Source organism: the organism of the source record quoted next, unplaced genomic scaffold, assembly GCF_019419815.1.
Source record: "Pyrus x bretschneideri cultivar Hongxiangsu unplaced genomic scaffold, Pyrus_bretschneideri_v1 Contig33, whole genome shotgun sequence".
NCBI classification, from domain to species: domain Eukaryota; kingdom Viridiplantae; phylum Streptophyta; class Magnoliopsida; order Rosales; family Rosaceae; genus Pyrus; species Pyrus x bretschneideri.
The window spans coordinates 3,614,692-3,636,150 of NW_025999646.1; the positions used below are offsets into that span (position 1 = coordinate 3,614,692).

A 21,459-nucleotide genomic window follows, 5' to 3' on the forward strand; every position below is an offset into this window, starting at 1 on the left:
ATCCTGGTACTATTCACTTTACCCTTTATTTTGTCATTATCATTAAAACTCAAAATTTTCAGGTCATTTTTATTAGTTTTCCTTGGACTTTTTTCTAAGGGGTACCTCTCAACTTGTTGTCATTATATGTGGAATTTATGTTTTGGCACCTATTGGAAATAATACTCAAACCCTTGAAGGGAAATTAGGCCGAATGCCTAATTTATGCGGAATTTTTGTTGTAGGCCAACCACAAAGAAAAAGGAAATAGGGTAAATTATACAGAACTATCTTAACAAACCCAGATCGCATCCCCCCTGGCGAAACCCATCCCCTCTTCCCATCATCCTCATCCGTCCCCCGTTCCAAACCCAAACACCCCCACCCCCCCCCTAGCGCCCTCTCTTCCTCCATCTCCTCCTCCCTCCCATGGCGCTCCTCCCCCTCCTCCTCCGCACCCACGCTCTTCCCTCCTCTACACACCACACTCCTTAAATCCACACCCATTCCCCCCATTCAAAACCCCCAGTTCATCTTCCCCCCACCCCCCCCCTGACGCCCTCTCTTCCTCCATCTCCTCCTTCCCCACCCCCCCCCCAACCCGAGCCTAACCTGCAACCCAAAAAAAAAAAAAAAGAAACAAAACAAAATTGTCTTCATCTTCCCCAAGAGGGTGGGTGCAAGGAAGGGGAGGAAGGGGGATTGGGAAAGAAGGAAATACTCTGTAATTGTATATTTATATATATTTTTAAAATTATTATAAATGAACAGATAAGAAATGTAAAAATTTAGATTCAACGAGGTAGAGGATCCACTTTGTGGGAATCTTAGAGATCTCCACATCCTAACCGTTCAATGTACATTGTGCTGTTAATTTTTGTCAGATACTATTTATGGTTAATTTTAAATAAAAAAAAGTTAAATGATTTATGACCGCACAATGCACGATGAATGGCTAAGCTGTAAGGATTCCTAAGATCCTCACAATTTGCATCCGGTTGGGATCCAAATCCCTTTTTTTTCTGGAAATTTTCTGCTCTTAGCATGTATTTTTGCTTAATATAGTTCATTTTGTATATTGCTAAAGATGTTTGTGAACAGATTACTTGTCATGTTTCAGCGGATACCCCTCTATTAACACTTTTACATTAAATGAAAAAAAAACCTAATAAGTTAGGGGTGCAACAATAATTTAATTGATATATAAAACATAACTAAAATATGTCACTTAATACTAGTCTAATGATATTATTTTTCACTCGTAGGTGAGATTTTAAGTTCAAATGTTATAAATGATGAGTTTGAAACCAACTTATTCTTTTACCTCTTAGTAAGTATATTTTTAAGAAATTGTTATTAGCATTACAAAAAACTCATTTTGCACTCCAAATTTTCTATAATTAGAAAGCAAAATATACTTGTAAGAACTGTAGAATGAGATTTTTGGAGAGTTAATAACAATTTCTTGTTTTTATATATAAAAAATGAAACTCATCTACTTGTTTTCCAACTAATTGACTTTGCTTTTTGTTCTCTATTTCTCCAACAACAACTCTATATTATCCACGAACATAGCATATATAGTTGCTAACATAATATGAACCGTTCACTGTAATCACCAAAAGCAGTGCTTAATATAAGGTTGCATCTTGCTACCTACCACTTAGTACTACAATTTAATGATATTTTCTTTTAAAAGCGAATTTAAATTACAATATTATTGTTAGCACATTGTAAGGCTTAAGCTCAATCCCTCACCCTCTTTGAGTAGATAATATCGTTCGTTAAAAAAAAAAAAATTGCTTTTTGGGGCTGGAAGGCCTTGCTTAGTGGCAACCATAAAATTATATAGTAAAAAGACATTGAATGTATATACTGACATTAAATAGAATCTAGGAACTAAAAGTAATTTGTAATCTTATATAAGATATTTTTCTAAACTTCATCTTATTTAAGAATTAAAATCTAATTTTCCATAGAAATTATATATCTGTTCGAACACACAACATATATACATATTACACGCGAGGATACAATTTATATAATAAAAGGGAGTCAAAGGTTGCAACTTTCAACGAAACAATACTTTCAAAAGAGAGGGAATAAAAACCCTAGCATCAAGGCCATCGCCGGCAAACAGACCATCGAGGACGCTTCTCACATGTCTTTCGATGATCGATGCAATCCGTGAAAATTTAAACTTCGGCTGCAGTTGGTCGTTTCTTTCTTTTTCTTATTTGACCAAAACATTTGTTCTTCTGTGCACGTAACTCTGGACGGATTCTATGGATCATGGATCAAATCATGTGACGGTGTTCGAAGTATACATAACACTACCTGTCTTATGACAAACTTGCGCTTAAAAATAAACCAGAAAGCCTACATTTATAATCAGCCCCACTAACGAGGATATGGCTCAGTAATGTTGTCCTCATTATCGACAAATCTGCAGAATTTTTAGGTTCATATGATTTTGTTCCTTCCGCGGTGTCTTTTTCACTGTTATGCAAATAATATGCAGGTCTTGAAGGTAATGAGAGTGTGACAGAATGACTATTAAGCATCGAAACAATTGAAGCCATGGTTGGTCTGCTAGCCACATTTTCTTGGACGCAAAGTAAACCGATGTGGATGCATCTCATTATTTCGGTTCCTAATCCTGTCGCTAACACAGGATCTATGATATTTGACACCGTATCCGCCTTCCAGTTTCTCCATGCCTATAATAAAGTTGAGAACTACATTAATGAAAGAAAGTTCATATACAAAGAATTAAATCATGTGTAAAATTAAAAATTATATTCTTACTCACATAGGTTAAAAGGTCCTCATCATTCTCACTACTTCGGAAACTGGTAATCCTTTCTACCACTTAAGATCTCAAGAACTAACACACCGAAACTAAAAACATCTGATTTGACAGAAAAACGTCCATGAATTGCATACTCTGGAGCCATATATCCACTGCATGATTATATCACCAAATTAAAACATGAATTTAGGATACTAACTTATTTAGAATTTTTGGATACTTACTAGGTCCCCACAATTGTCTTAGTATCTCCTTGAGTTTGATCCATCGTAAACAATTGAGCCATGCCAAAGTCTGCAATTTTAGGATTCATATCTTCATCTAACAGAATGTTGCTAGGTTTAAGATCACGGTGAATGATTCGAAGACGAGAATCTTCATGAAGGTAAAGAAGCCCTCGAGAAATCCCTCCTATGATTTTGTAACGTGTTTCCCAATCCAAATGTCCACGATTGACAGGATCTAAATACAAGCACAATAGATTGAAATATGATTCATAAGTTTTTCTTTTGTTGATTCAATTTTCAGTAATATAAAATTGAGAGGAAATGTTATGAATTATGCAAAAGGTAGAGCAAACGTACCAAAAATGAAGCGATTAAGACTTGTGTTAGGCACGTATTCGTAAATGAGGATTCTTTCCCCTGCTTGCAAGCAAAAACCTAGCAGCCTTACTAGATTACGGTGTTGAAGTTGAGCAACTAACGTGACTTCAGTTTTAAATTCACGTTCACCTTGCTCAGAATTCTTAGAGAGTCTTTTCACGGCTATATATCTTCCATTTGGTAGCCTACCCTGAAGTTTATAAAGAAAAAATAAAAAGTGAGTTGGGTAAAACAATTTTTCATTAAATCGTTTTTCTTGTAATATAGTGTTTTGTTACCTTGTAGACAGCTCCGAATCCACCTTGTCCAAGCTTATTTGCATCAGAGAAGTCATCAGTTGCTGATTTTATAGTTTCAAAGTCATATTGCAACGACTCCTCCAGACTAATGTCTTCCAAATTATCATCTGAAAAGTGACAGCTTAATCATAACATATATGTCCTAAAATGCTACTGAGATAAATGCATAATATATGAGACTATGTGACAATTATCACAATTGAACTTACTTTCAAGTTTTTGTTTTTTCCATCGTCTCCGCACTCTTAAGGAAATCAATGTTCCCATAAGAATCATAGCGACAAAAACAACCCCAACAACGGAGATGATGATGATGACGGCTTTTGATATTGTACTCTTCTTTCCTGCTTAGCATCAAGATGGGTGCGTTCATTTTATTGAGCGTCACATATAGAAAGCAAAGAAAAAACCAATTATTTGTAATTAAGACATTAAGTTTAACCATACCTTTTACAGATGGAAGAGTCACTAGAGAATCCGCATTGGCCTCGTAGAAAATATATGCCTCGAATCTCAAATTACAACTCGGCTTAAGAACTCTGCCTCCCAACCTTCCACCACAACATTCTGGTATTTTTGAGATAGCCCCTTTAAGGCAATCACTGCAATTTTGCTTATCCAAATCTGGAGTGCACTGCACAAGTGCATATATTGCTTGGTTTGTCGTACTTCCTTCTCCTTGTATAATCGTATGTCCGGCTGCAAATTTCTTAAGAGAATCCCCCGACGCAGCTTTCTCAGTAAAATAATCCAATAAGAGATTGAGCACCAAATCGAATTTCTGGGGATCAGTTGCGTTAACCGGGCCAGGCACAAACTGAAAAGGCTCATCCTCCTGAATACCAAATATTAATTTGCTCGAGTATCGGACCATGCAATGCACCGCCCATACGATTGCTTCGTTTTGATTCGAACAATTCATGAGGAGAAAGGGACTAGACTGGCTGACACAAGCGTGACAGTCGTTGAGGGACGCATCTCCTCTGCACAATGCAATTGCGTTCACTTTGTCGGGGTCTTGTCCCATTGATGAATTGTAAAAGCCGGAATTGGTTTGATTGTTGGAAGAGAAAGAGGAGAGGAGGGTGTCGAGGTTTTTTTGGTAGTTGCCACCGTCTTCGTAGGTGCCAATGTTGGAACATCTCCAGCAGAACTCAGCTGTAGAAGTGCAAGTGACGGCTCCGGCAGGTGCAAGAAGGTCCAAGAGAACGGGAACAATGAAGAGAATTAGCAATCTCGAGGAATCCATTTCTGTTGTTCAAGTCAAATGTAGTATTTCATTGTATTGTTATAGTAACCAACTTAGTCTTCATTTCTTGGTTTAATAGACAACCAACCAGCACGATGCAACTGTTTCGCTAATCATCAAGCCACTTGGGTTGTTTGCTATATCCTATACCAAGTAAGGACGGCATATATATTACCCCGGTTTAGAATTTTGAATTGGTAAAACTACAAAGAATAAAGGGAACACCTTGACTTTAACTCCACTATTGCCTCTGATGATAATTTTGTTTTTGTGCTTGTGGTAAAATATTGATCAATCCCAAATTAATAATCTCTCCTTCGCTGTCCATGTCCATTTCTTAGTTGGTTACATTCAATAAAAATAATGAAAAGATGGAAATGATGGTGATTTTATGGATAAACAAAAACTAATAAATGAATTAAGGACATGTAATAAAAGAGTAATGTTATATTTATTATATTTTTCAAATTATATTTGTACCGCCTCTCTAATAAGTATAGGGGCCACCAACAAATAGATGGTAAAAATTTGTAGTAAGTGTATAATAAAAAAAGAAAAATAACTATTAGTCGCCTCAAGGCTCATATATACGTAGGCAGAAAAGCAAAAACTAAACTCCCACCACATAAATTAATCAGTAACCAACCAAAGTAAAATTCTTGGAGATCAGAACAAACCCAATTGAATTTTCATGCAAGTTATTGTAATTGAAAAAAAAAAACAATATATATATATATATATATATTTACGTGACCAAAATTTAGGTACTTTCTATGGCTTTCGATCAATAGTTGTACTTATATACAAAAATGTAAAATAATCGATTGTAGACATTGTATTGCATAATACGCCTGCTTCATATAATTGCTAATAAAGGAACAATTCCTTTCTTTATGGATATTAAAAGGAACATCAATTCTATAATGTCCATTGCTTTCATTCTCAAGCACACACCACAAATAAACTAACGAAGGATTCAACACTTAAGTGAACTAATCAATGTCATTTTATATTTACTAATTGCTATAACTCAAAAGCACGGAATTGTCTTCAACTTTTTTCTCAATCATAACAAAAGAAGGAAGAGGATGATGCTTACCTGTTTATCGTTGATCACATCTATCTCTTTGATTAGTCTATTATCTCGCCATGCTTCTCAAATTACCGAACAAAGGTTTCTGTGACCAGATAATACAACAGACACTGCACAAAAATATAAGCAAAATTTGATGAAAACCCACCAATATTTCAAAGCATAACAAAGTTAGAAGCTGCTAACAAGGTCCATTGAGCATCAAAATTCATATCAATTGCTGTTAAAATCTAAAAACCCCAATCCCATGATATTTTAAATTGAAAAAAAAAATTATAGGTAGCAAAACACTATCAAACTAACTTGAATGAAGAAATCGCTAACAACAACAAACGGGGAAAATTACAAAACTTGGGTATTGAGCATCAAAAAAAAATTCATACCCATTGAGCATCAAAATTGACCAAAATTCATACCCATTGTTGTTAAAATCTTAAAACCCCAATCCCATGATATTTTAAATTAAAAAAAAAATCTGGGGAGCAAAACACTATCAAACCAAGATGATCGAAGAAATTGCTAATAACAACAAACGGGGAAAATTACAGAACTTAGGTATTGCCTAAAACCCCATCATGTTCTCAATTCCAAATTTTTCTGGGCATTAAAAATGAAGCTTATGGAACGAAGTGTAATGTTATTACCTTTGCCAGACACAAAATAGCCGTAAAGGCCTGAACAACCACACGCCAATCCTACCAAAATCGAAGTGACAAACAAAAGCAAACTCAATTAAACCCACGTTCCAATTCAACCCACATGCCAATCCTAGCCTCTGTCATTAGCAAATAGCAACACGGTAAGTTACAATTGATCACTAATATTTCAGATATACAAAGTTTAAATATCGTTCTAGTCATACAATGGAGCAGAAAGATGAGTTCTAAGATCATATTGTTAAACAAATTTGTCAGCAGAACCTTTATTTAAGAATAAGTACAATCTTTAACACATGAAGTCATGTATATATTTTTTATTAGTTTATGTGCATGTGTGCATACAACACATATACTTGCACAGTTTTTGCATTTGATTCAAATCGCAAGAACCTTTTGCCTCGACTGCCAACAAAGAAAAAAATTAGTCAATGATTAAAAGAGAGATGAATTTTCATGAAGATTCATCAACAACATCATTAAGGCTTAGCCAATTAAATTCGTAAAACGGAAGAATAATGCATATAAAAATCTTGAGTCAAATTTAAGAAAAATGAATTATGCTTATGGCTTCCCACTGAAAATGTGCCATGCCTGAACGACTGAGTTTAAAATCCTAATACAACAGCAGCAAGGAAAATGGACTCAAAACAAAAATTAACAACAAAATTGAGTTGATGAATCCATTTAAGCACAAAAGTTTAGGCATTCACCAGTGGTCCGACTTGAATGGCGTCGTGGATTTAGCATTCCTCTTGTGGGTTAAAGCGTCACTATCAATCAAGCCTCTCTGTGAAGACAAAATTAAGTCATTATTTGAATAGATGCAAACCTTCCCCATTTTGACAGGAAGAATAGCAAAGTGTGACATAACCATTCTGAAAACTGTAGTAGCATGTTTCCAAATCGTTGAAGATAATAAATGAATAGCTAGAGACATTGAGAATAGTTTTCTTCATTACTTCATTGAGGATAGTTCTTTAATAATTCTACGATTCAAGTGCCATTTTATTTCTTCACTTGGAAAAAGAACTAAACCTTTTAAATTGGCCGTGGTGGAAAGCAGTTGGACACCGTTGTATAATTTCTTGACTCACTGCTAGGCCTGACAATTTCTGACACAACCCGATAACCCGACACGACACGAAATTAACAGGTGTTTGGGTCGACACGATAACGAATCGGGTCGTTATCGGGTAACCCCATAAGCACATGTTAAGATAACGGGTTGGTTCGGGTATACACGTGCGTAACACGATACACGATAAGTAGAATATTATTTTTATAATTTTATAACCCTAAAAAAATACTGTAATAATTATACATTAATTTTACAATTTTATACCCCTAAAAATTATAATAAATATATATATATATATATTAAATTAACTATAAATTTATAATAATTATAATAATTATATATGTGACATCCCACATCGCCCAGGGGAGTGATCCTTAAATGTATATTCCCATCCCTACCTAGCACGAGGCCTTTTGGGAGCTCACTGGCTTCGGGTTCCATGGGAACTCCAAAGTTAAGCGAGTAGCGCGCGAGAGCATTCCCAGGATGGGTGACCCATCGGGAAGTTCTCATGTGAGTTCCCAGAAACAAAACCGTGAGGGCGTAGTCGGGGCTCAAAGCGGACAATATCGTGCTACGGTGGTGGAGCGAGCCCGGGAAGTGATCCGCCCCGGGCCGGGATGTGACAATTTGGTATCAGAGCCTAACCCTGGTCGCGTGTGTGCCGACGAGGACATCGGGCCCCTAAGGGGGTGGATTGTGACATCCCACATCGCCCAGGGGAGTGATCCTTAAATGTATATTCCCATCCCTACCTAGCACGAGGCCTTTTGAGAGCTCACTGGCTTCGGGTTCCATGGGAACTCCAAAGTTAAGTGAGTAGCGCGCGAGAGCATTCCCAGGATGGGTGACCCATCGGGAAGTTCTCGTGTGAGTTCCCAGAAACAAAACAGTGAGGGCGTAGTCGGGGCTCAAAGCGGACAATATCGTGCTACGGTGGTGGAGCGAGCCCGGGAAGTGATCCGCCCCGGGCCGGGATGTGACAATATATACTATAATAATTATACCCCAAAATATTAAGTCTATCTATAATAGTTATATATATATATATATATATATTAAATTTTATAAAAACTATAATAATTATTAATTAATAATTTAATATGCATGATGCATTGCATGATTTTGCATCCATTGAAATTTGACTTGATTTGTTTCCATTCAAATTTCAATAATCAATTTCTTACCATTGCCAACTTGCCGCCCTTTTTGGAAAAAAAAAAATGGAGGGAAAATGAAAATGTTAAGAAAAGTTGAAAATAAAACAAAAAAGTGAGGGAATTAGGGAAAGATGTTGGAGGGAAAATTGAAAATGATAAGAAAAAGTTGAAAAGGAAACAAAAAAGAGGGAAAAATGAAAATTAATAGCAGTGGTAAAAATTTTTTTTTTTATATATTTAAGTTATTAACTTTTTATCACACACATGACTGTCATGACATATCTCACTATTTTTATAATGACACACGTGACACGTGATGTATGTACTATTCCGTGTACCAGTCAATTATAATTTATACGTACAAAATAAATAGATTTAAATCTACTTAATAAATATATATATATACACACACACACACACACGGAACTTAATTGATGGCATACGAATTCTCCAAAACTAATTTCAACGATCCCAACCGTCAAGCTTGTTTGTATATGCTTTGAGATCACATCAACAAAAAATCATACAAAATAAACATTCAGAGATCAAGTAACGGGACAAAGCTTTTCAACGGTTATAAACGAAAAATCACGATTTAACGGTTATTTTTTATAACTACACTCCTTGACCCTATATGAATACAATGAATGAATTCGATCTTCAATTTAAAATATTTACACAAGTGGATACCACAAAATCTTATGTTATACTTAATGAAAGTATAAATAAACTCTAAGTGTTAGTCAATCTATCGTTTTACGAATTCTCCAAAACTAATTTCAACGATCCAAACCGTCAAAATTGTTTGTATATGCTTGGAGATCACATCAGCAAAAAATCACAAAAAAAAAAACATTCAGAGATCAAGTAACGGGACAAAGTTTTTCAACGGTTATAAACGAAAAATCACGATTTAACGGTTATTTTAACTCCGATTTTGATGATTTTTTATAACTACACTCATTGACCCTATATGAATACAATGAATGAATTCGATCTTCAATTTAAAATATTTACACAAGTGGATACCACAAAATCTTATGTTATACATAATGAAAGTATAAATAAACTCTAAGTGTTAGTTAATCTATCGTTTTACGAATTCTCCAAAACTAATTTCAACGATCCAAACCGTCAAAATTGTTTGTATATGCTTGGAGATCACATCAGCAAAAATTCACAAAAAAAAAAACATTCAAAGATCAAGTAACGGGACAAAGCTTTTCAACGGTTATAAACGAAAAATCACGATTTAACGGTTATTTTAACTCCGATTTTGATGATTTTTTATAACTACACTCCTTGACCCTATATGAATACAATGAATGAATTCGATCTTCAATTTAAAATATTTACACAAGTGAATACCAAAAAATCTTATGTTATACTTAATAAAAGTATAAATAAACTTTAAGTGTTAGTCAATCTATCGTTTTACGAATTCTCCAAAACTAATTTCAACGATCCAAACCGTCAAAATTGTTTGTATATGCTTGGAGATCGCATCAGCAAAAAATCACAAAAAAAAAAAACATTCAGAGATCAAGTAACGGGACAAAGCTTTTCAACGGTTATAAACGAAAAATCACGATTTAACGGTTATTTTTTATAACTACACTCCTTGACCCTATATGAATACAATGAATGAATTCGATCTTCAATTTAAAATATTTACACAAGTGGATACCACAAAATCTTATGTTATACTTAATGAAAGTATAAATAAACTCTAAGTGTTAGTCAATCTATCGTTTTACGAATTCTCCAAAACTAATTTCAACGATCCAAACCGTCAAAATTGTTTGTATATGCTTAGAGATCACATCAGCAAAAAATCACAAAAAAAAAACATTCAGAGATCAAGTAACGGGACAAAGTTTTTCAACGGTTATAAACGAAAAATCGCGATTTAACGGTTATTTTAACTCCGATTTTGATGATTTTTTATAACTACACTCATTGACCCTATATGAATACAATGAATGAATTCGATCTTCAATTTAAAATATTTACACAAGTGGATACCACAAAATCTTATGTTATACATAATGAAAGTATAAATAAACTCTAAGTGTTAGTCAATCTATCATTTTACGAATTCTCCAAAACTAATTTCAACGATCCAAACCGTCAAAATTGTTTGTATATGCTTGGAGATCACATCAGCAAAAAATCACAAAAAAAAAAACATTCAAAGATCAAGTAACGGGACAAAGCTTTTCGACGGTTATAAACGAAAAATCAAGATTTAACGGTTATTTTAACTCTGATTTTGATGAATTTTTACAGCTACACTCCTTGATCCTATATGAATACAAAGAATGAATTTGATCTTCAATTTAAAATATTTTACACTAGTGGATGTGAATATCACAAAATCTTATGTTATAATTTATATACTTAATAAAAGTATGAATCAACTATAATATTAATAATTATATACATTAATTTAATAATTTTATATCCCTAAAAAGTAAAAACTATAATAATTATATATATTAAATTAAATTTAAAAATTGATGACCATTGGATCGGCTGAGATTAAATCTCAGCCGTCCATTTCATAATTATATATATATATTTTTTTTATTAAATTTAAAAAATTGATAACCATTGGATCGGCTGAGATTTAATCTCAGCCGTCCATTGTGTAGGTAATCTCAGCTCAATCAAACACTCAGTCTCTGTCTGTCTCTCTCTCTCGAATCCTCGATCGACTTCGTCTTTGACTCCGAGACCTCACGCCGTCATGCGGACACGGCGCCTCACGGGCCCTCTCACCTCACCTCAGTCTCAGATCAGTGACCTCACTCTCCTCGTCGTCCTCGAGTCTCGACTTCACCCAGGCCAGGTTCCAGACTGTCACCCTCCTCAGTCCTCACTCAGTCACTCTGTCAGTTTCCTCACTCCTCACCGATTCACCCACTCTGTCACCCTCCTCACTCCTCAGTCTGCCCTCCTCCTCATTGCACAAGGTAAGAAATTCCTGCAATAAACTCAAGGGTTTCTGAATTAAGGCTTGTCGAATTAGGAATTTCTTAAATTAGGGTTTCTAAATTGGGGTTTTTGGAATTAGGAATTTCTAAAATTGAAGTTTCTGAATTAGGGATTTTGAATAGGGACTCTGAATTTGGGCTTTTGGAATTCGAAATTTCTGAAATTCATGTTTCTGAATTAGGGATTTTGAAATTCATGTTTCTGAATTAGGGATTATGAATAGGGACTCTGAATTAGGGCTAAATTCGAAATTTCTGAAATTCATGTTTCTGAATTAGGGATTTTGAAATTCATGTTTCTGAATTAGGGATTTTGAATAGGGATTCTGAAATACAAGAGAGATGACGCACAGCCTCACGCACATCTGCTATGAAAAATTAGGTTAGAGTTAAAATAGATAATTAAAAATACCCATATTCTCTTAGTCATAGACTCATAGTGGAATGTGGTTACATCTAAGACATTTCCAGAGAACATGGTTTTGCAAAGAACATGTATTCAAATTTTCAAACAGACTGTCAAAACCATTTACCTACTCCTCATTTTCTAACCCTCAAAAATCTTTTTGACTTTTCTTGTTTGACAAGAATTCAAGAAAATGGAGCTAATTTCATTATATTAATCAAAAGAGGAGGGGTTAGATTCTTCCCCCGTTCCACACAATGTGAAACCGAAAAAGAAATATACTCTACTAGGTTTGCCAAAAAGAGAACAAAAATAAAATAATATTCCATTAAAAAAAATCAAGTTAACTATTACACATGTGGTGCTTTGCTGTATAAATTATAAAACCCCAAACCCTAATTTCCTTTTTACCTAACATTCCCCTCGTTCTCTTCTCCCTTGTAACGTATGCTAGAAGACATTGCCTATCCTCGGTGCATAGTTCTAGCCTCATACTCACACCCTGTAATACGATAAAACCCAATTCAACAATTACAATTTGCAACCTCATGAACAATAACAAAATGAAATGATATACAATTTGATTGCAGGACTTACCCTTTTCGGAGTGGGAAATGAGGGAAGTGCTTACATACATAATACATTGCATGCATGTTTCAACAGCCCTAGCTGAAATATAATATTATTCCGAAAGTCACCACTTGCATTGCCAATCATGATGATAATTGATAAAGCATCTTCTCTTGCCATCGTGGTTTATATTATACGGCCTACTAATTTAGTCAAAATCATTTGATATTTCATTATTTGCTTACTGTTTGCTTACTGTTTGCCTACTGTTTGAGTGTAGTTATATATGTGAAATTGAAATGGATATGATATGAAATTGGTATGAGCAAGATTTTAAAATTTTGTTTTTCTTTCTTGAAGCAATGGATGCTGTAGAGCAAGATTTTACGAATCTTAGTGATGGAGGGTCAGTGGAAGTGACAATGGGAATGCAACCTGATCATGGAAGTGAAAATATAGAAGATACAAATACAAGTCCGGCAAAGAAAAAGGCTAGAGTGATCAAATTAGATAAGCGAACACTCAGGTCTCCTGTTTGGAAAGCTTTCAACAAATTGACTACTGTTTTTGAAGATGGTAAAAGTTGAGCTCAATGCAAAGATTGTAAGAAACTGGTAATAGATGATAGTCATCATGGGACGGGTAATATGAATAGACATTTGAAAATATGCCCTGGACAGACTAGTGGAGTATTGTCGGTGTCTGAATTTTGTTCCCAAAACTTTGATCCTATGGTATTCCGTGGGTTATTGGTAGAGGCCATAATCAAGCATAATCTTCCCTTTAGTTTTTCTGTGTATGAGGGAATTAGGGCTTTGTTTGCATATATATCTCCTGATATTAAGTTACCATGTAGAAATACAATTAAAGCTTGTGCGTTGAGGATGTTCAAAAATGAAAAACAAAGGCTTCATAATTTGTTAGCCTCAGTTGAAGGTAGAATTTGTTTGACATCAGACTTATGGAGCTCGCAATGCACTGATGGGTATCTTGCTCTTACTGCTCACTTTGTAGACAAAGATTAGAAATTGCATAAAAGAATTTTAAGTTTTTGTCACATGCCTCCTCCTCATACTGGTGTTGCATTATCTGAGAAAATTAATGCATCGGTGATTGAGTAGGGGATTGAGAAGAAGTTATTTTCTATTACTTTGGATAATGCTTCTTCAAATATTTCTTTTGTTAGCATTTTGAAGAATCAATTGAATCTTAGAAGTCTTCTCGTGATGAATGGTGACTTCTTTCATGTACGTTGTTGTGCTCATGTCTTGAATTTGATAGTTCAAGATGGACTTAAAGAAATTGATTCTTCGGTGATAAAAATTCGTGAATGCATCAAGTATATAAAGGGCTCTGAGGCTAGGAAACTAAAGTTTTGTGAATGTGTTAAACAAGTAGGGATATTGGATGGTAGGAGAGGGTTGAGACAAGATGTCCCTACTAGATGGAACTCAACCTATATTATGCTAGATAGTGCAATTTTCTATCGATATGCTTTGATTCATTTAGGGTTGAGTGATTCCAATTTTACTAGTTGTCCATCTTCTGAAGAGTGGGATAAAATAATGAAGATTTCCAAGTTTTTGGGGTACTTTTATGAGGTTACTTGCTTATTCTCTGGGACAAAGTACCCCACATCAAATTTGTTCTTCCCTAAGGTCTTTGTAATCCAACTTCAAATTAAGGCAGCCATGAATGACTCTAAAAGCTTCATGAAGAAGATGGGGACTTACATGTACATGAAGTTTGAGAAGTATTGGTCTGAGTACAGTTTGATTTTGGCAATTGCAATCATCTTAGACCCTCGTTATAAATTGCATTTTGTGGATTGAGCTTACACAAAGCTTCATGGTGTGAATTCGGTTGAATTTACAAAGGTTGATGACCAATTGAATGATCTTTTTGGTGTGTACTTAGAAAAACTTTCACATCTTGATAATTCAAATATTGCATTGAATCCAGTGCCTATTCATCAAACAGAATCTGTGGATGTTATCTTTGAGGTAACCTAAGTTTGTTTTTATTTACTTTATATATTTGTAGATTGTAGTATTAGTACTATAATAAGTGTTGAAATTATATTTGAAATTGACATGATGCATGATTTTTTATGATGTAGGATTTTGATAATAATTATGATGGTTCAAGTTCGATTGAAAAAAATGAATTGCAGAAGTATTTGGAGGATAAAAGAATAGATAGAAAAGTAGGCATAGATGTTCTTTCTTGGTGGCAAATGGAGCGTTTTCATTATCCGATACTTTCTCAGTTAGCACGAGATGTGTTAACGATTCTCATTTCAACTGTTGCATCAGAATCTGCATTTAGTATTGGGGGTAGAGTACTAGATCAGTAACGTAATTCATTGTTACCAGAAACAGTTCAAGCTTTGTTGTGCACACGAGATTGGTTATTTGGAAAAGGAGGTAATACATTTTTATATGGTATAGTATTATTATTTTATTTCTTTTCATAATTATTTTGTTTAACTTTTCATAATTTGAATGATTTTTAATGTTTGGTTTTTCTATACTTAGTTTATGCGGAAGAGAGTTCTAACGTGGAAAACCTTACTGAAAACATCTTCAACATTACTCTTGAAGACAATAAATCAAGCCAAAGTTCTAATACAATTTCATTGATCGATGTAAATTGAAGATTTTGTAAATGAAGGTGTAAACTTTTGAGAAAGACTTACAATCTTAAAAACAAAAACTCTTTATCCTTGCACATTTAATATTTGTAATAGATTAATAGTGTATGTATTATTTTTTTATTAGGCTTTTATTTTTGAGTGTACATATAGTACTTGAACGAGAAATGTTTTAATGTTTTGAAGTAATATTTACGTGGCAATGTGTGGTATGTGCAAATTTTAAAAAAAATATATTTTTTTCTTAACGGGTCATAACGGGTCGGGTCACTTTACCCGTTGGGTAAAGTGACACAACATGTTAAGGACCCGTTAAGATAACAGGTGTTACACAAAAACGACACGAACACGATAGACACGACCCGTTTGCCAGGCCTACTCACTGCACATTTTGTACCTAAAATTTCCACTTGATTATGTTTTAGCCTCTACCTATTCTCTTCCTCAATTGGCTTTGCCTAACCAAAGTCTTTTCCCGTTTAAGGACACGCGCCCTATATTATTTCCTTCTCCGCTGCATTCTCATCTTGCTAAAATTTATAAGAACATCAAACCATTAGAATCTCAACCCATAATCAGTTTTACCCGCCCACAATAAATCAGAATCCTCAAGCCAACAACTTACATTTGCTTCGGGAAGTAAAGTGACTTGTGCAAATACTTCATCAGTGTCTGGTTCAGCCTATAATTCAGCAGAAAAAAAACATATTATTCCCTCGCAAAGCCCAATAACTTGAGTACAAAAGAAGCAGCTAAACAATTAAATCCACAATTCTTAGTTTTCTTTATAAGATCATTCACCACACTACCTTCAATGATACATTGATAACCCAACAAAGAATCTTTGATGCAAGATTATAAACTAGCATCTGCTGATCAGCCAGCTGATTAGTCAACGCCTCCACCTATTTTTGAAACCAGAAAATCCAATTGACAATTAGTGATAAAACCCAGAAACACAAAACCTAATATGTATCAGCTACAAAAACCCAAATCAATAAATAATACACTCATATTTCTATGTAAAAGCGAACATATTTTGACCCCAAAATGAAGATGTCATAGATGGAGGAAGAGAGAAGCAACAGAGGGACTGATACTATCTCAACCCCACCCTCTCTCTGCAGCCAACACACTCATTCCCTCAACCCTACCCTCAAATCTTGTACCCAATCAACTCTCTTTCTGTCCCCCTAATTGTGCACACGCCATCACCCTTTCTCTGCAACCAACCCCCTCTCCTATATCCCCTAAATCACAGCCCCACTCTCTGCAACCAACCCCCTCTCCTCTCTCCCCCATATCATGCCCCCACCATGTGAAGGCACTGACACCAGACCTCCTCCCTAGAAACCGGCCCTAAAAACCCATACCTCCCTTACCCATTACCTTTAACCCTCGCATAAAATCCTCCCATCTCTCTCTCATCCTTGTCCCATCTCTCTGTCTCTGCAAATCGCAGAAAACAAACCCTAAACCAAACCCCTAAAATCCCGCTTAAATCCTCCCACACTTCTCTCGGACACTCCCTATCTCTCTCTGCAATTCCTAAAACAAATGTCCTAAATCCTATCTCAGACACCCCCAATCTCTCTGCAAATCGCACAAACAAAACCCCAAAACCTAATCCTCGAAACCCTTTCTCTCGGACACCCCAGTACCACAGAAAATGCACCTGAACTTCAGTTTATAAAATCGCAGGCCGCTTTCTCTCTATCTACCTTTTAACAATTCACCAGTAAGATTATCTCACTAAAAACATATATTAGCAAAGCCAGTGACAAATGATGTGAAACTGAAGCAGTAATGAAAGCTTATATTAAGAAAGAATGAAAAGCCGTCTTTCTACAACTTGAAACCAAAATTTAAATGAATGGCCCTGTAACTAAGGTTATTGAACATGATTAACTATCCGCAATATGACAACTATCTGCAACCCTCAACCTTGTAACTTGAATCAAGCTGGTTTCACACATACCAATAGAAAACCAAAATATCAGTGTTTGGGGAAGTTACCTTATTTAAAATACCACTAAAAACAGAGTGCTTTTAGGCAAATATTGTTTAAACACCCAAACATAATTCATGATATCTGCCAAAAAGAAAATACCTCTCGATTAGATTTATTTCGTTCATGAACTTTCTCCTTGACAAACTCCTGAGATAGAACCAAAAAAGAAAATAAGTCACAACTGGTGCAAGTATAGGGGAAGGAGGCAGAGAAAGGTAGGAATTTATGAGTACACTACTCCTACTTTAGGTTCCCAACTTATAAGGATGCTAACTTCATCATATAGCACTGCCATTAAACGCATTTGTTTCCGAAATTAAATTAAGAAAAAATTTCGACACTCATATGCCACAACACAATGTTACATGAAGGAATCTTACCATCACAACCAAATTGACACAAAATTTCTAACGGTCCCTTTGAAAGCGAAAGTCAAGCGATTAATCATATGCTCATTTTCTGAAAAACAAAAAACCCAACAAAAATATATAAAAAGTAAAAGTAACTAAGTTCCCAATAGTCTAATCCATTAGAAAAATACAAATTTGCACATGTTTGAGTATAAGGACCATAAGAAAAAAGTAGGGGATGCAAAATATTTTGAGAATGGGTCCAATAATACTCATCAAATACAGATAATCAAGGTTAAAAGGAGGTAATAAAGGTATAGAAAAAAAGAAGAATATATTCTATAAATGAATGAAACAAAAGATGGTGACACTAGAGTGGAAACACTTCAGGAGGCCAGCGGAAGAGGGACAATATTTTCCTTTCTAGCATTTCAGCTCACGACATGTCAAGAAGGTATAGGACTGTGCTAATGTCATTAACTCTTGCATCTTAAGCACCAATACTCAGACATTTGCACAACTAATGGTGCACTAATTGAGTTCCCAACCTATAAGGATGCTAACTTCATCATATAGTACTACAGTTAAACACATTTCTTTCCGAAATTAAATTAAGAAAAAAAATTCTACATTCACATGCCACAACAATTACACTGTTCCATGAAGTAATCTTACCATGACAGCCAAATTGACACAAAACATGTAATAGTCCTTTCGAAAACGAAATTCAACCCATTAATCATATATTTATTTTACACTATATACATATTACAGTGATTCAATAATTTTCCGAAAACAACAAACCCAACAAACATATATAAAAAATAAAAGGGTAAATTACACTTTACTACCTTAGGTTTGAGGTCTATTGCAACCTCATACAATATCTTCAAAAAATTCACTTTCATACCTCATGTATTATTTTATTTCAATATAGTACATCCGTTACATTTTTCATTAAGAGCTGACATGGCTGCCAAATTCCTTCTTTCTCCATCACCACCGCCCATCTCATACAATCACCATGTCAATCCTCCCCTCCCACCGGAGCAACCACCTCCATCTCCTTCATCCTCACAGCCACACTCTTTCATCCCTAATCCCCATCCCACACCAACCCCCCCCCCCCTTCCTCCAATGTCTGAGGCACGCTCCAATCCCAATCAGAAAATTACCTCCACAAACTCGATCTCCTGAAGCTGGCCGTTCAAGCGACGACCCAAACAACAACGGCTGCAAGTCGCAGCCATGACCTCCAAACCCTCACACGCTTCACTCCACAACGCACAGTCCGGGAAGATGTTTAGTTTTTTTTTTTTTTTTTTTTTTTTTTAATAAATAAATAGGATAAATTATTATAATATTTTAAATGCATAAAAAATTATTTTTTTACCACATAGCACAAATTTGACAGCCAAGTCAGCACAAATGTGGACCTTATATTTGTCACGTTCGGTTTACTTAACGGATTTTCTAACGGATGTACGAAATTGAAATAAAATGATAAGTAAATGTATGAAACTGAAATGTTTTAAAGATGCTGTAAGGAATTGAAATCGACTCCAAACCTAAGTGGGTAAAATGTAATTTACCCAAAATAAAAGAAACTAAGCTCCCAATAGTATAATCCATCAGAAAAAATACAAACATGCACATGCTTAAGGACCATGAGAAAGAAGCAGAGTAGTTCCAGTAAAATGAAAGCAAGGACCACAAAAGTAGGAAAATGAAGATGCAAAAAATGCAGAAAACCACCAAATACACATTCAATTTGGTTTGTCCAGAACCAAGAATAAGGCATACTTTTCCACAATTGTACAAATTTGGATTTAATCGAAGGCCACCAGAGTCGTAGTAGATATTCCGCGTAACAGAGTTCCCAGTTGGGCCAAAGATGTAAACAGATATAAATCAATTCTAGGCGTTCAAAATTATCACATACCGGTGGCACATTGGGATAGTCACTGGGGAAGCAAACATCAAAGAAGAAGAGACCATCATGGTAAGGAGTAGCCTCCGTCCCAACAATTACAGCTCTCACACGATCCATTCTTGTCTCATAAGCTCTACCAAATATTGTAACTGTGGATGTCAATGAAAAGGGGGGTAAACAAACCTAAGTTTCTAAAGTACAAACACTGAAACACCAATCCAACAACTATATTCCATATATTCTCAACTCCAAATTTCAGTACAAAACCAAATTAATTACAGCAGTCAGCATCATGAAATGGTCGGTGCAAAACATTTGATAAAAATTAATAGGCTAAGCATGGGAAAACTTCACTACCATTAATTCAAAACAGTTATTTAAAAGGAAATTCAAAATAAAAAAACAAAGAACTCGCCTGGCAAATCCTTCTCCAGGATCCTCCACTCTTCCTGAATTCTCTTTGCCACAGACAGAATCGTCGGAGCTTGGGAACCGAATCCGTTGTTCGAAACTGCCGCGGAAGTGACCGACGATCAGGACCACGTCATCTCAAGCGGCTGCGGGCGAAGCAAGGTTGAGATAAACAACAAAGAACCATAAAGATTTGATCTTTATTAATTTAGTGAAAAACCCAATTCATATAAAACAAAAGTTTCCACCACAACATTCATTTCAACAGCAAGCACAGAAATATCATATAAAAGAAATTAAAAAAATTGAAGAAACAGAGGTAAGAACAATACCAAATCCGGGCCCACCGGGAGTTTCATAAAATCTGACGCTTTTGAGCTTCAAATCTGTGCGAACACTTCCAGAGCTTGAAGGGGTGGAGAGAAAAATGGGTTTAAAAAGCAGGGAAGAAAGTGCCAGAAGCTAAAACCCCAGTAATCATTTTTAACTTCAGATTCTCAGATTCTGTCACTTTGTCGTTGTTTCTCCCCTTTTCTTGTCAGCTCTCAACAAAACAACTATCTTCTGGGTTCTCTTTCTCTCTCTGCAATTCCCACGTCCAGCTCCCTCTCCTCTGTCTCTGACATCCCCCTCTCCCTCACAGTCTTACCGCCGTTTCGACCCAACCCCTCAATCCCGACACCAACCCTTGATTTGAGGAGAAAAAAAATCAACCCTTCCCTCATTGCCATCCCACGCCCATGTCCCTCTCTCTGTCTCTGCAACCTATGCTTTTTGGCAGTATCCATCAGTCCTCTCTCACTCTCTCTCTCTCACGGCATGGTCTCACTGACTCCTACCGTGGCTCAGAAAGAAAGGAAATGAAAGTCTGTCTAACCCATCCAATCTGTTCGATACTGTAGAGACAAAACTTACCATCGCCCTCCTGTCTGCCCTGCAATCCCCTCACCATCAATTCCAATCAGTCCCACAATTAAGATGACAAAAGTATCCTCCAAACTTTTGATCCCGGCCGTTCGATCTTTAACCCTAGATGGGCATTCCCATCATTTGAACAACCAAAGGGCCGGCCTCATCAACAATTGAGGTAGCCCAGCAAACACAGCCCAAAACCCAGCCGCAAAAGCAGTGGCAGAGAGACACAATGGTACTTTCGTAAATAAAATGAAATTCGATCCAAAACACTGTTCATTTG

General features: G+C 35.6%; 1 protein-coding gene and 1 pseudogene across 3 annotated transcripts; both read right to left on the minus strand.

Annotated features, from left to right (window-relative positions):
- Positions 1-1,935: 1,935 nt before the first annotated feature.
- LOC125480350 lies at positions 1,936-4,944 on the minus strand (annotated as a pseudogene).
- LOC103932993 (constitutive photomorphogenesis protein 10-like) lies at positions 4,814-21,213 on the minus strand. 3 transcript variants are annotated; one of them, XM_048591076.1, is made up of 10 exons: positions 20,597-21,213; positions 20,269-20,410; positions 19,863-20,002; positions 17,670-17,717; positions 16,369-16,464; positions 16,185-16,241; positions 7,407-7,483; positions 6,682-6,732; positions 6,044-6,147; positions 4,814-4,946 (listed from the first exon to the last, which is right to left on the minus strand). In XM_048591076.1, the coding sequence occupies exons 3-9, from the start codon at positions 19,968-19,970 to the stop codon at positions 6,084-6,086; spliced, it is 501 nt and encodes a 166-aa protein (XP_048447033.1). In that variant the 5' UTR covers positions 19,971-20,002; positions 20,269-20,410; positions 20,597-21,213; the 3' UTR covers positions 4,814-4,946; positions 6,044-6,083. The 3 variants fall into 3 exon arrangements, with proteins under 3 accessions (XP_048447033.1, XP_048447032.1, XP_048447034.1); XM_048591075.1 differs by lacking the exon at positions 4,814-4,946 and adding an exon at positions 5,169-5,264; XM_048591077.1 differs by lacking the exons at positions 4,814-4,946; positions 6,044-6,147; positions 6,682-6,732; positions 7,407-7,483 and adding an exon at positions 12,641-12,838 and having other exon boundaries at positions 20,597-21,212.
- Positions 21,214-21,459: the final 246 nt, after the last annotated feature.

Bases quoted from the DNA above. Each gene is read 5' to 3' on its own strand.
- LOC103932993 (XM_048591076.1), bottom strand. From the start codon at position 19,970: ATGGATCGTGTGAGAGCTGTAATTGTTGGGACGGAGGCTACTCCTTAC. The intron at 17,718-19,862 runs GTATGTGATAAT...GTTCTATCTCAG, and splicing joins ACTATCCCAATGTGCCACCG to GAGTTTGTCAAGGAGAAAGT. The intron at 16,465-17,669 runs GTATTTTCTTTT...TTTCAAAAATAG, and splicing joins GAAATAAATCTAATCGAGAG to GTGGAGGCGTTGACTAATCA.